This window comes from Microtus oregoni, unplaced genomic scaffold (assembly GCF_018167655.1).
Source record: "Microtus oregoni isolate MIOR12 unplaced genomic scaffold, Mior012 000016F_ref0000370, whole genome shotgun sequence".
Classification (NCBI taxonomy): Eukaryota; Metazoa; Chordata; class Mammalia; order Rodentia; family Cricetidae; genus Microtus; species Microtus oregoni.
The window spans coordinates 18,813,254-18,828,856 of record NW_024543075.1 but is presented as its reverse complement, the minus strand read 5'-3'; the positions used below and the strand labels follow the sequence as shown (position 1 = coordinate 18,828,856).

At 41.2% G+C, this 15,603-nt stretch overlaps 1 protein-coding gene across 2 annotated transcripts in view; it reads right to left on the bottom strand.

Moving 5' to 3' along the window:
- Xpo6 (exportin 6) overlaps positions 1-15,603 on the bottom strand; it is a 110,332-nt gene that overhangs the window by 69,653 nt on the left and 25,076 nt on the right. The window contains exon 2 of one of the 2 annotated variants that reach the window (XM_041666499.1): positions 3,657-3,747. The exons of the other annotated variant lie outside the window; for it this stretch is intronic. Within the exon in view, the coding sequence (XP_041522433.1) occupies positions 3,657-3,747 (91 nt within the window). The remainder of the gene's footprint in view (positions 1-3,656; positions 3,748-15,603) is intronic. 2 annotated transcript variants of the gene reach the window in all.

Below are 15,603 nucleotides of genomic sequence, written 5' to 3'. Positions count from 1 at the left end.
AGTTAGTACACTTGACTCTGGGGTGATCATCAACACAGGCAGTGCACCCTGACATCTCAAGGCCACTGACTTTTCTAAAGATACTTTTTGAGAACAGAGCCTTATTGCTCAAGCTCTTATTTAAGCTATATATGGGACAGCAATACTATCTAAAACGTAAATGACACCAACCAGTTCCTACAAGCATAAGCCATACACACCACAATGTTCTACCAGTCTTAAGTGACATTCATACTGCTTGCACTCATACGACATGAAGGCTAGAGAATCGGGAAGAGAAAACTAACATTCCCAACAGCCATGTGGTGGATTACAATTGTCTGCAATTCCAGTTCCAGATAATTGGACGCCTTTTTCTGGTCTCTCTGTAGGTACCAGGCAAGAAAGTGTACACAGACATACATAAAAGCAAAACACCCATACACATAAAATAAAAATATATCAAATATATTTTAAAATATAATGAGATAGATAATAAGATTTAAAAATAATAAGATATAGCTGGGTGGCAGTGGTGCACACCTCTAATCCCAACACTCAGAAGGCAGAGGCAGAGCCGGGCGGTGGTGGCGCACTCCTTTAATACCAGCACTCGGGAGGCAGAGGCAGGCAGATCTCTGGGAGTTCGAGGCCAGCCTGATCTACAAGAGCTAGTTCCGGGACGGGCATCAAAGCTACAGAGAAACCCTGTCTCGAAAAACAATAAATGAATGAATGAATGAATGAAGGCAGAGGCAGGCAAATCTCTGTGAGTTCGAGGCCAGCCTGGTCTACAAAGTGAGTAAACAAAATGATGATGATGATAACACAAAATATGCAAATAAGTAAAAAACCAAAAGTAAGAACCCTAAGAGTTGCCAGTACATTCAGTCAACTAAAAATGGCTCTTCTCCTCTCAGACTACAGACAGCATAAGTCAAAAGCCACAATTAGGGGCTGGAGAGATGGCTCAGTGGTTAAGAGCATTGCCTGCTCTTCCAAAGGTCCTGAGTTCAATTTCCGGCAACCACATGTTGGCTCACAACCATCTGTGATGAGGTCTGGTGCCCTCTTCTGGCCTGCAGACATCACACAAGACCAGCCTGGTCTACAGAGCTAGTTCTAGGACAGGCTCCAAAGCCATCTCGAAAAACCAAAAAAAAAAAAAAAAAAAAAAAAAAAAGCCACAATTAGCAAGCATTAATTGTCTAGCTACCCACTATTATGTTGCTTATAAACCAACCTTGATCCATGTGCTAGCCATGGACCTCTGCCAGCAAGGCTGGCTTGTGCACGGTCACCATGAAGACACGTCATGCCTGTCTTGTAAACCTAACTAAGTGCAACAAAGCAGCCTCACTAGCCATTCTATAGAATGGCTACAGAAATGGTTCAGCATTGTCTGCTCTTGGTGAAGACCTGGGTTCAACCCCAAGCACTCATATGACAGCTCATAACTTTCTACAACTCCAGTTCCAGGAATTCCACACCCACATAGTACACAGACATACATGCAAGTAAAACACTCATATACGTAAAATAAAAATAATTTTCTTAAGTCTTAAAAATTCTGTGAAAAGGCTGGGTGATGGTGGTGCACACCTTTAATCCTAGCACTTGGGAGGCAGAGGCAGGTAGATCTTAGTGAGTTTGAGGCCAGCCTGGTCTACAAAGCGAGATCCAGTACAGACTGTTACATAAAGAAACCCTGTCTCAAGAAAAAAAAAAAAATCTGTGAAAGATGATGGCGTGTCTTGATAATTAAACAAAATTTTTTATGTAACTCAGAGATACAAGCAAACCAGATAATGTGAGTTATAGCTGGGAATGGCATGCTGAGCTCAAGTCAGCTGATCCCTAAGCTGGTCCCAGCAAGCCACTGCTCTACATACTGCCCATTCCTCCACTGGTGAAACACAGCTGGCTTCATGCGTCCCCACCATCTACTCTCTATTAATCTCTCGAGCACTGTAACTTGCCTGGCAGGCAGGTAGGTAGGTAAAAGGTAAGATATGGCTTCCTTCTGTTCCCTTATCTCAATAGGCAAAGTCTTTAGTTTCTCCGGAGGCAACAGAAAAATAACAAACAAAAAAAAAAATTCCAGCCACGCACTCAAATTAAGCCACAGCAAAACCCAGGTACAAAGAGAAGCAAAAGACCCACCAACTGATAGAGAGCGGTTCCAATTAGCCAGCATTTCAACTGAACACCTGCGGTATGAGCTGTTTTATGGACTCTGTGTTGCTAATGATGAAGTTCATGTTAGGAAAGTGCTCTTTGACTGAGCTATACCCCCTTTCCGCATAAAAGCTTGATTCAGATATGAATACCTTATACAAGATTCCACTTTCAACCCACGAATGCACAAATGTTAGCAATATTTGATGAGCACATCAAATATTCAAAGAAAAATCAAAGGCATTTCTATTGCAGTGACAAGAGTTTAAAGAAATCAGAGTGGACAATTATAGAAGATTAACATAGAGGAAGATCTACCATTTTGGCAAAAAAAATATGTCTAGTATTTTCACTATAAATATAAGGTACACTAGACCCATAAAACTAACGAGGAGATAACACTGGGTCAGGAGGGTAATCAGTACAGAGAACCAGAGTAGCAAGCAAGGTACTCCTAGGCAGGCTCTGCTCATCTCCTGAACTCAGCAACTGTCAGTGGTCCTTCATCTATTCTACTACTCTACAAGGTACTCCCTCAGAAAAGAAAGGTATGAGGGTGCAGGCTATTGGGAGTACCAGTTATCAGATGACAAGATGCTTCAAGGAGGCTAGTAAAAACTGGCTATAGCCAAAGATGTCCTAGCTATCCGGAAAAGTCTCAACCCCAGACGGACTTTGGGTGGCACTCAGACTAGACCAGGAGATTTAACTGGCTAACATGAGTCAAGCCAACGGAGACAGAAATGGCCTTTAGGGTTCTGAGCCAGAGGAAAACCTTATGGAAAGGGAAGTAACAAGTACAGTTACAGAGTACAGAGTAGTCTCTCTCTCTCTCTCATACACACACACACACGCACACACACACACACACAAGAAAGCACCTTTCATTCAAATTCAGGGATAAGAGAGGATCCAAAAGAGAACAGACTGCTTGAGCAACACAGTGGATCATGTCCCTGAGGCAGGACATGACACTTAAATAAATTATCTTCTTCCTAGTATGTTTGATTAACATAATTGTGTTAATGAACACAAAAGTCAAACGTGGGTTCTCAAATATGCTGAGGCCCCGAGACAGCAAATGATTACACCTACATGTTCTCTCTGTGGCAGAGCCTTTATTCATGAAAACTGAAGAATGAGAAACATTCTTCAGTGATGAAAAGGAAGAAAAGGCTAGAAGACTCCAGTGGAAGACCAGGTAAGGAATTCAAAAAAAACCTCTGCCGCAGGCTCATCCTGACACATTTTAAATTGTTCTTGTTTTGAAATTAATGGTTGTGGGCTTCTTTCAACAACACTGCTGAGATCAGAAACAAAACAGAGGCTTTCCCACTTGACTGAAAGAAAGAAAACCAATCACTGTGCCCTCACAGCTAGGTCTGCAGGCCCTACCTGCCACCAACCAGCAAAACCAGAGCAAAGCCAAGACTTCAAGGGGCACATGCAGGTTTGAGCAGCCAAGGGTATCAATTCCTTCTTCCCCAGACTTCACTTACCTATCTCACGTTTTCTTTCATTGGTTGTACAATCATGGAAAAATTCTGTCATCAGACTTTCCAGTGCCCTGAGGGAGGCTTCTTCAGATGCCTAACAAAAGAATTTTAGAAAACATCAATAAACGGCTTCTCCTTGGTTCCTTCCAGGTACTATCCCCAAGAAGAGTAATTAACTTTCCAAAACACCTTGGATCAACTTTCTTCAAATGCACAATGCAAGCCAGAAAAACAAGAGAATTTTCCATCTGGTTTAAAATCCAGTTTGGTTATCTTCTACAAATGCATGCCATGTGATTTTAATTATTTATGCTATGGAGAAAAACAATTCAAAATACAACTGTAGAAAGATGTTGAAAGCAAATTAATGGTCTGGTCCTGCCTGAATAGGCAGAACAAACAGATTCTGAGAGGCTTACAGACCCTCTACACATAATCTGGGCTCCCCTTGCCTGATTAATTAGCCAAATTAATCCAGAGAAACACAAGCCACATGAACTCTTGGGGTTTCTGAAGATGCTTCAGGAGTCCTGCATGCAGTCAGCTTTCAGTCTTACATAAACAGCCAATGAAGATGAATGTGCAGTTGAGAACAAAGCTTGCCAGGCACTTCAAGGTCAACCTCCACTGACCAGCAGAGAACAAACTAAACAGGGATGCCCAAAGTAAGAGTAAGGCCATTGATTAAAGTCTTTAATCCCAGCAGGCAGAAGCAGGCGGATCTCTTTTTGAGGCCTGCCTAGTCTACAGAGCAAGTTCCAGGACAGCCAGGGATAACCCTGGCTGAAACCCTGTCTAAAGCGGGGGAGGGGGCGCCTGAGTACTAATGGGTTCCCTCTTGCACATGGATCTCCCACCTCCACTTCCTTTTCACTCGGCAGGAAAACAGCTGCCTGAGCAATGAGCCTGAGTCTAAACTCCCACAAAGTCAAGTGCATGCCCGTGGGGAGGCTGAAGCAGGAAGATGACTGTAGACCAACCTTGACTATACACCCAGTCTCATAAAAAGTTTTAAGTAATAATAGTAACAAAAACCACTCCATAAAGCCTGTGAGCAAAAAGGTGAGTATCTGCAGACAAATCTGAACCATCATTGGCATTATCTATCTGGAAACTCCTGTTATTTTAGTAAGTTCTTAATTCCTTTCCTACATGCCTCCCTTTCCCAAACCTCTTCCTTTATCCCTAGAGTATTAGGACAACAGGATCGCATTTAAAGATGCCTGTGTTTAACTGTGAGAGGTCTGCAGACCTCCAGCCAGTCCTTTACTTCTGTGGAGACTAAGGAACTTCAATCATCTTCCTTAAGTCAGTTTACAAACATAGCCCCAAGTACAACAGCAACACTGGCCGTGCACAGGCAGTGACAGGCATGGCTGTGCCTCTCATACTGCTGGCACAGTGGACTATTGGAACTGGAGGTTTCTTACCACACCTGGTACTGCAGCCACTTTTAAAATATCCACTCAGAGGCTTAATATTAATTACATACTGTTTGGTCTATTAGCTCAGGCCTATTATTAACTAGCGCTTACAACTTAAATTAACCCGTTTTTATTAGTTTATATTTTACCACAAGGATTATGGTTTGTTACCTCACATCTTGTTGCTGGCATCTCCCTTGATTCTGCCTCTTTTCTCCTACTTTTTCTGCTTGGATTTCCCACCTAGCTATATTCTGCCCTGTTAGAGGTCAAAGCAGCTTTATTCATCAACCAATAAAAACAACACATATTCACAGTGTACAGAAGGACATCCCACACCAGGCTGATTGTAAGATGACAAATGAACTGGGCTGCTGAGTGATAAATTCTTCCCTAATAGTATTAGCACTTGTAACTCAAAGAAACATTCTTGTCTGAATTTTACGGCTTGCAAGCCAACCTGTTCTATAAAAATTACCTATATGCCAGGTGAACGGTACACATCCAGCTATTTGACAGACTAAGGCAGGAGTGATCTTTGAGCCCAGTAGTTTGAGATTGTATGGACACTGTCTTGGTCTGTTTCATTAATCGAGTTTGGTATGTCACTGCATTTGAGAGAGGGAAGTATTTCTATTTAAAATTTAAACTATAGGGGGCTGGAGAGATGGCTCAGCGGTTAAGAGTACTGCCTGCTCTTCCAAAGGTCCTGAGTTCAATTCCCAGCAACCACATGGTGGCTCACAACCATCTGTAATGAGGTCTGGTGCCCTCTTCTGGCCTTCAGGCATACACACAGACAGAATATTGTATACATAATAAAAATTTAAAAAAAAACAACTAAAATTTAAACTATAACCATGCCTTGGTAAAAGTCATCACCCACACTACTCTAGAGGCTAAAATAGGAGAATGGGAAGTTCAAGGCTAACCTAGGCAACCTTGTGAGACCCTATCTCAAAATGGAGTAAAGGCTAGGGGTACACCTCAGTTGGTAGAGTGGTTGCCTAGCATGCATGAATCCCTGGATTTGATATCCAACACCCCTCCCCACAACACAGTAGTATATGCCTATAATCCCAACCATTAGAGAGATAAAGGCAGAAGGAAATCCAAAGTCATCCTCAGCTACAAAGTTTGAAGTCTGGGGGGCTGGAGAGATGGCTCGATGGTTAAAAGCACATACTGCTCATGCAGAGGACCCAAGTTAAGCTCCCAGCACCCATGTTGGGTGACTCACAACTATATATAACTACTATAACTACAGTGGCACGGGGATCTGACCTCTCTGATCTCCTCAGGCACCTGTACATACTGTACACATCATACACACACACAAAATGAAGAATAAAAAAAATTACATCTTTGAAGCCAGCCTAGGCAATGAGATCATCTCAAAACAAACAATACAAAAAATAAAAACAAAACAATAAATAAAAGTAGAAGACAGTTAGGGTGTCTAGACATGGTGAATGGTGATGCACACCTTTAATTCCAGTACTCATGAGGCTGAGAGGTTGAGACCAGCCTGGACAGTCAGGCTAATAATGGCACAAGGTACAGGGCGAGTGGGGGGGAGGGGGGGAGGGTAGGAAGGAATAAAGCTCAGCATGGAAAAAAATAAAATTTAAAGGTTATAGGAAAATTTAGAGAAAAAATTAAATTAGAATGTATTAAAGTAATTCAATGCCCCAAAAAACTAAGTATCGTGTGTGTCTGTGGATGTGTGCACACACATGCGCATAAACACATATACAAGATACAAGACATGAAAGCAGAAAGGGAATCATGAGAAGGGAAGATAAGAGCTCAAGGGAAAGAGAAGTGGGTCCTAGAGAAACCCCTTTCAAAGCACCCAAGCATAGCACAACATGTTGCCATGCTGACATCTAAACGATCATTGGCAGCTTCTCCCAAGAACCTACTGGTCTCCACTGTCAGTCTACCAACCCAGCACACTCCACCCTAACCCAAGAAGCTAAGGTGTAAATCAAGACGCTCTAGCAACTACAAAGACATGTGGCTGTTCCAGGAGACAGTGCTAGAACCAGCCGAGCACATCCCCAGGCACTTCCCAACAAGCACAAATCTAGGCTGTTTACATTCTGATCACTTCAATAACCCCAACACTAATGCTGGAATGTTTCATAGGACACTTTAAGTGTCAAAGAAGATGATATATGTACAAGCACTAAATAACTAGAAGAATTATAAACCTAGCAATGATGGCTACCCTGATTTTTACTTGGTTTTTGGTATCAAACAAAAACAGGCAGGAACATTTCAAAACAAAAGTCGTCAGACCTCTGAAACTATACTCATATATATACTTTCGGCTTCTCAGACAAGAGTCCAAAATCAAACTGTGTTCATTTACAGTGGATAAAATGGAGTCCCAGGCTTCACCTGAGTAAACATTCAGAACAGTAGAAGACAAACAGGATATGTTCAGACCTGCAAATGGTTAAAGGATACTGCAGATCCTCCAACCCCCTTAGCAGGAAGGCCACTGGAACCTTTACCAGCTGTTTGAAGCAAGTGGCAAGGCCAGATCCAGACTGGTGGGTTAAGGACCTAACAACAGTGAGAAAGTACTAACACACCACACAACACTATACTTTCAAGTAATGAGAGACAAAGAACATACATGACTCTAAGGTGGAACAGGTCAATATCTCAGGATTCAGAAGATCAATCTGCTAGCTTCACATCTTATGCCGGGATTTCTGCTTCAGGTCTTAAAGACTAATTTAAAACTAAGTGAGGGGCTCTCCTGATGACTTAGTGGTTAAAGGACCTTTCCACCAAGTCTGCCAATCTGAGTTCAACCCCTGGAATCCATGCAACAGAAAGAGAGAACAGATTCCCAAAAGATGTCCTGTGGTGTCTATGTACATGTGCACCTGAATAAACACACAAATAATGTATTTAAAATAAACTCAGTTTTAAATGTATTAAAAATTTAAAAAAAAAATCACTGAGACACATTGACATAAATGCAAAAAAAAAAAAAAAAAAACCCAGATGGATCAGAAAAACCCTTAAATTTAAGTCACAAAATGTGAAAAGTCAAGTAATAAAGCTTCCAGAGGAAAATGCCTATATGACCGAGGTTATAGTTTCTTCCTACTGTTGGGGACACATAAAGCACTAAACACAAAGAAAGGGAATGACCACCCTGACTGCTCATCCGATGGCACAAGAAAGCTGCAGAATGGAGAAGACACTTGTAACCAACAGAATTCACAGGAGAGTATAAAGTAACTTAACAAAGAAAAGACAAGAACCTTTGGACAAAGTTACTTATAAAAGAAAGACCTAAATAAGTATTCACCTCCTCAAAGAGAACAAACTTAAAATATAAGAGGCAGTTACACAGCCATCAGAATCGCTAAGTCAGAAAGAGTCAGTAAGCTGGAGAGATGGCTCAGTAATTAAGAGCACTGGCTGTTCAGTTCTAGCACCCACATGGCAGCTCACAACCATCTGTAACTCCAGTCTCAGGAGATCCGATGCCTTCTTCTGGCCCTTTCAGGCACCAGACATGCACATGGTGCACAGACATGCAGGCAGGCTAAACATCCATACACAGAAAAATTAAACTGACAGACCAAGTGTTGGCTAAGAAACTGAGATATGCAGATACCACTCACAGGAACATAGACAGGTGTCACCATTTGAGAAAATTTTGTCTTATGGCCACAATTAACCAGTGGAAATCTGTGCATGTATACCAAATAAAATGCACACACACATACTCACAGAGCCACTACAGAGAATTTAAAAAATAAAAAATAAAAAGAACTCAAATGTCTATCACCAATGGAATGAATGAGTTGTGGTTTGTTTATTCGACAGAATACAAAATGAATGAACCAATCTGACAGCAACAATGAAGAATCTCAAACACAACAAATCAAAGATGTCAAAACAAACCCTTTCATTATTTGTTTATACACACACACACATACACACACACACACACACACACACACACACACACACACACACACACACCATCCCAGCCCAGGCAGCGTTTCTCTGTGTGGGGCCTTGGCTGACCTGAAACTCTAGTAGACCAGGCTGACCTCAGACTCAGAGATCCACCTGCCTCTGCCTCCCAAGTGCTGGAACTAAAAATATATCAAAATTTTTAAACAAACAAAACTAAGTTATGCTGTTATAATCAGAGCTCATCTCACAGAAAAAGGAACACACACTTAAAACCTTTGAGCAAAATGGGATGATGAATTATGGCTGCCTTAGAATCCTCTAAGACAAACCTACATTCTGTGCTGCAGAATTGATAGCATGTACAAAGCTGCCTGCCTGGACTTCCACTGTTGTCTATTTCTGCTTCTGGATAAGCAGCAGTTAGTTCAAAGACCTGTGCTTCTGACTCACTTATTAAAGAACCACAAAGCCAGTGAAGGCTCAGAATCACCTCATCAAAGAAAACTTGAAAGGAAGAGAAAGGTCACAGAATTTTCTGATATTGTCTATGGCTCCACTGGGCCTGGAGATTCGTTTCACATGACTTTCTTTCTCTGTGTGAAGACTACCACTCTCTATTTCAGCTGGTCAGTCACCTTGATACCTACTTTCCCAACTCTGATCCAATCTGTTCTTCCTAAACAAATAAATTCCCCTAAAGGCAGACTTCTCAACCCCAGCTCCTCTAACTCTAGCTTTACTGAGCCTTTAAATCTAGGCTGACTTGAGAAACTGAGTTGTTAATTTGGCAAATGAGCTTGATACTCCTGGGATGTGAAGATAAATAAGAGTTCCTGACTTAAAAAGAATCAGAAGCAGCCTAGGGTGGAGAGAATAGAGCTAGGAATGAAATGTGGAGTCTGATGGTTACCATCCTACTGCAGTGGTCATATATGAGCATATATGAACTTGTGCACAGGTCCTGCAGGGAGAAAGGGAAGGAAGTGAAAGCCCTCCAGTTCAAGACTCCCCCAGAGAAAAGCCATCCTGGTATCTGAATACTCATGGACTCATGGGAACTTCCATCCCGACTGCTGTGGAAGAGAAGTTACAGCTCAGACTTCATGAAATTTCTCACAAAGATTATAGGCTGGACTCCTCTATCTCCCTTTTTACATTTTTTGTCTTTGATGGATGTAAGAAAGACAGGTATATAGAACAGAGAAAAGTAAAAGCCCAGCCAGAGGCTAAAAGGTAAATGGATTATTTAAGATAAGATTACTAGCAAAAAAAAAAGGGGGGGGGAGGCGGTGGTGACCACCTTTATTTAATCCCAGCACTCGAGAGTCAGAGGCAGGAAGATCTCTGTGAGTTCGAGACCAGCCTGGTCTACAAGAGATAGTCTCAGGACAAGTTCCAAAGCTACAGAGAAACACTGTCTCACAAAACGAAAGAAAAAAAGAAGAAAAAAGATAAGCTAGCTAGAAACAAGCTAAGCTAAAACTAGACATAAGTAATAATAAGTCTCTGTGTATTTATTTGGAAGCTGGGTGGCAGACCCATAAAGAGTTAAAAATAAAAAACAAACTACATTTTGGCATTCCAATATGAGGCTCGAATTTCCACAGGGCCTGCCTGAGAAAGCTTAAAATAACAAACAAGCAGACAGGGCTACTTTAAGAAGTTCTGCCATACATCAGAGCACTTAAACAGCCTTTTTCACGCTAAGTAGAAATAAAGAACTAAGTAAAAAACAACTATTAGAGTGCAAGGCACTGGCATTCCCAAGTTGGAGAATTGGGTGCAGTTCCTGGTCAAACACACCTCCCGACCTAGCCTGCGAACTTTAGGCTTGGCTCTCAGATCCCCAAAAGTGGGCATGTGGTCAGAAAAGGATAGAGATATACAGTAAAGTATGTTTGCCTGGGAAAAAAAACCCTCTAAACAGGTTCCAGTATGCTTTACAATGTGCATAGGTTTAAGAAATAAAAGAGGAAGGATATAGATAGACATAGAAAACCATAAATAGTTTAAAAATAGTAGTCTTTAAAGAGAAAGTAAAAGTAATACAAAAGAAAAAAAGCCAGGTAATGATTAAAAATACACAGGGAGTCTGGATCCTGTATAGTGTTACGTTAATTTTGAACTCTTTGATTGCTGATAAGCAAACGGCAGCTGCTAAAAGGCCTGGGATCGAAAGGACTGCTGAAATAAGCCAGCCTGGATATCTGAAGAATGCCTTAACTTTAAAATGGAACTCAAAAAAAAAAAAATGCACTGCTTCAGAGAAGAGGTTTTGCTTGTATTTCCATAGAAAACAAGAGGGGCTGTGGATTTATTCAGGGTTGACATGAATACAGAGTCCCCCCATTAGGGAGACCTCCTGCATCTTGACAGGTGATATAAATCAATGAAGGTTACATCTGGTCTTCCCAGGACTTGGCCATGAGCTCAATTTTATCAGAGGCCCCTAAAGAGGCCTTCACCCACAGACAACAGCAAGCAGTCTGGAGACCACAACATTCACATTCCCAAGAAGTGGGGTGGGTGGTTGTTGGTTACTTGGTGGGTTATGGATGTTTGTTATCATTTAGGGGACTACAGGAATATAAAATAAAAAGACACTATTAATCTTAGATATTTTGCACTGGCATGGATTTTGGTATTTGATACAAACTTAAAGTTATTTTTGTTATATTGAATGTTTGTTTCGACTCTCGTTTGGGGTATTGTGCTTTCGCAGCTCATTTAAAAATGCAATGTATAATTAAGAAATGAGGTTAATAGCTATAATAATCTAGTCTATAATAATCAAACTTGTAGTCATTAGGTATATTTTCAAGGTATATTTTAGAGAGATGATTTTTTAAACACTTCAAAGACCTACAGCATGAAAGATGTTTAATAACCTAAGGTTTTTCATGACAATGAGACACATCTGCTCCTGGCAGCACCAATTTACTTCGTTAAAGAATGATGGGCATCAAAGAAACTCCATATGGAGTTTGCTTTCAGTGTGGTAAAGCTAGACATTTGGGCAAGAAACTGCTCTTGCCTTGACTAATGACAGCATGCTGTACAGACTGGACAAGTGGGACATAGGAAAACTGTTGAATTTTGCCAGCACAAGGCAGAACAGTCCTTTAAGATTCCTGCTTCAGAGAAGAGTGTCTAAGATATTCTGCAGGACACAAAGGAAAGCAACTGACAAACTTTACCAATACAAGGCAGGACACCCTTCAAATTTCTTAGTTCACTGAAAGGTTTCCCAAATAGTCTAGACCTGTAGGCTCAAAGATGGCTGCCCCAGCATTGCAGAGGTACTTTGGGTTACTGTCCGGGCAGCCAGATATCTGTTAAGTTATATTATATCCTTCTGAGGTCTTTAATGGAATTAAAGACTAAATTAGGAGTTGTAGTTTTCCTTAGTTATGATAGAAAGTAAATTTAGTGTAAAACTTTGGAATCACTAAGATGGTGGTGGTATTTTCTCTGAATTTGCTAAGCACAAATGGACTATATACTGTAAACATAATTTCTTATATAACTTTGTTATATATAGTTCTACTATGTTAAAGTTAAAACCTTTCATTTTTTATTTATTCAGACAAAAAGGAGGGAATGCTATGGAATATTAGTTTAAGATGTGTTATGTTCTTTTTTTTTTTTTTTGGTTTTTCGAGACAGGGTTTCTCTGTGGCTTTGGAGCCTGTCCTGGAACTCACTCTGTAGACCAGGCTGGTCTCGAACTCACAGAGATCCGCCTGCCTCTGCCTCCCGAGTGCTGGGATTAAAGGCGTGCGCCACCATCGCCCGGCTAAGATGTGTTATGTTCTTTTATGCTGCATTTGTTTAACTCTGTGAAGTTGTGTTACTTTGTCTGCCTAAAGACCTGACTGGTCTAATAAACAGCTGAACGGCCAATAGCCAGGCAGGAGAGGGATAGGCAGGGCTGCCAGGCAAAGAGAATTAAATAGAAAGAATAGGAGAAGAGGAGAGGAGAGGAGAGGAGAGGAGAGGAGAGGAGAGGAGAAGGGAATATCAGGGTCCAGCCACACAGCCACATAGCCAATCACAGAGTAAGAAGGAAAGAGAGGTATATAGAATAGGGAAAAGTGAAAGCCTAGAGGCAAAAGGGAGACAGGATAATGTGAGAAAAATTGGATAGAAACAAACAAGCCAGGCTAAGGCCAGGCATTCATAAGTAAAAATAAATCTCTGTGTATTTATTTGGGAGCTGGGTCGTGGACCCCCAAAGAGTTTAAAAAAAAAACTACATGGAAACTATGCCTGAGGAGTAGAGTTCAAATAGTTTGCAGATCAAATCCACGTGAGTAAAAAGAACAAGACTGTTACTATCACTTTCAGCTTTTTGGGAAGACTGCTGATGCCCCCAAAGAGGCACAAGTGATATTAATTTCCCCCTAAAAAGCTCTTAGTATAACCTTTGCTCACAAACAACAACAAATCTTTTTTTAAAAAAAATGTGAATACTTTCTAAAACTATTTTTAACAAAGTCTAACAGAAGCCCTGATGGTAGATAGTCTATATGAGCTTTTGCCCATGCAACAGAGTCAATACATACATTTTTTTCAAACCCAGTCTATATGAGCTTTTGCCTCTGCAACAGAGCCAATACATACGTTTTTTTCAAACCCTGACTAAATCTGTACTGCTTCACCTAATAGCCTCTAAATAACCATTTCAGGCTGGAGAGACTGGGTAAAATGCTAGCCTAACCCTGGCTACCTGAGCATGATCCCTGAAGCCCACATACTGCAAATAGCCCCTTGACTTCTACATGTGCACCATGGGACACACACCCACACATACACATGCTAACAAAATACATAAATAAATAAACATGAAGAGAAATTAAAGTAATCCTCTCTATAACATAACCCTTGATTTTAAAAGAAGCCTTTATCATATTTTTATTAGACCCTAAGTTAACCTGTAAGCCCCATCTGCCCAAGGACCAGGTAACTTCCTAGCATTCTGGGAGTTGTAGTTCTTGAAAAATAACAACAAAGCTTCATGGGAAAAGTACAGTGGCCTTATAAGCTTTGTCCACATAACTCCCAATAATATGTATCTTGGGGCCACTCAACTGGAGAGTTTCCAGGAGTGGTCCTGACAAAATTCCATCTTGGTCAGTATATAAAGTTTTGACAAAAGCTTGCTTAAATTTGGTCAAAATGATGGAACTGATTTTTCTCTGGTGAATCTCCAGATTAACACTTTCAGCTTCCTTTCCTAGGAGCTATACCTTGTGCACCCCACTAGGAAGTGGACCATAGACATCCTACCTATAAGCTCACAGTCTCACTGATATTGTACTGCTTCCACACTACTTGCCAACCAAGGTTCAAAAATATACAGAATTAGCAAGGACGTTCAATCTCAAGAAAACTTTCAACAGTAAAATAACCACCACAGACGTCTCCACTCTCAAATGAACACTCCCTCCTTATACTTTCACGACAGAAAATAAAGCAGGCAAGAAAAGGGTATCTGTATGACTGTAAATTAAGATCCAAAGCTTCAAGTAAAACATGGCAATCGATGTGAGGGTGCCCCTCCCTGGCACCAGTGCTGCAGTGCCACCAGGCTCAAAAGGCTAGAAAGTAGCAAAGAACAGGAAGGAAGCTCTAGTCCCAAGAGACACCCTCCAAACTCCCACTCTGTTCAGGCCTCACTGTTCCTCTATGTCAGAACCTAGTACTTTCATTTCTAAAACCCGAACTTGCATCTTGTTGAACTAGAAGTCACAATGTGTTTCTTTCTAAGTCGAAACCAGCTGATCTGGAAGTCAGAGGAGCTCTCATTCACTCAGACTCTGAAGGACTCACTCAAAAGCCTTCTGCTGAGGAATGGCCAGCACTGTAGGTGGTGGTGAATTCTTAAGTCTTGTAAGAGTACAGCGGCAATGTTCATTGACACTTTAACAATCTAGAATTATCACAGAAATAAACCTCTGGACATGGCTGTAACAAGTATTCTGTCCCACCAGCCAGTTCCCAAATAACGACACAGAGACTTTTTATTAATTATGAAAGTTCAGCCTATAGCTTAGGCTTGTCCCACTAACTCTTATAACTCACATTAACCCATTTCTATGAATCTATGTTCTACCTCTCTTCCAACTTGCACCTCCTGTTTCCTTTCCGTGTCTCCTGGCATCTCCTGCACACCTAGACTCCTCCTCTTCTTCTCTCTCCCCAGAAATCCTGCCTATATCTCTTGCCTAGCTGTTGGCTGTTCAGCTTTTTATTACACCAATCAGAGCAATACACCTTCAGATAGTGTACAAATATCCCACAACACATGGCTGTGAAGGATTATCTGAATAGGTTGAGGGTGGAAGACCCACCTCAGATATTCCATGGGCTATGCTTCCAGACCATATAAAAAGCAGAAAACTAGCAGAGCACTAGCAATTATCTCTTTGCTTCGTAACTGCAAACTCAATAAAAACCAGCTGCCTCCTCAAGCTCCTGCCACCATGTCTTCCCCATCATGCTGGTCTGTATCCTCAGTGAGCCAAAATAAATCCTTCTCTTTCCTTAAATGGCTTTTGTCAGCTACATGA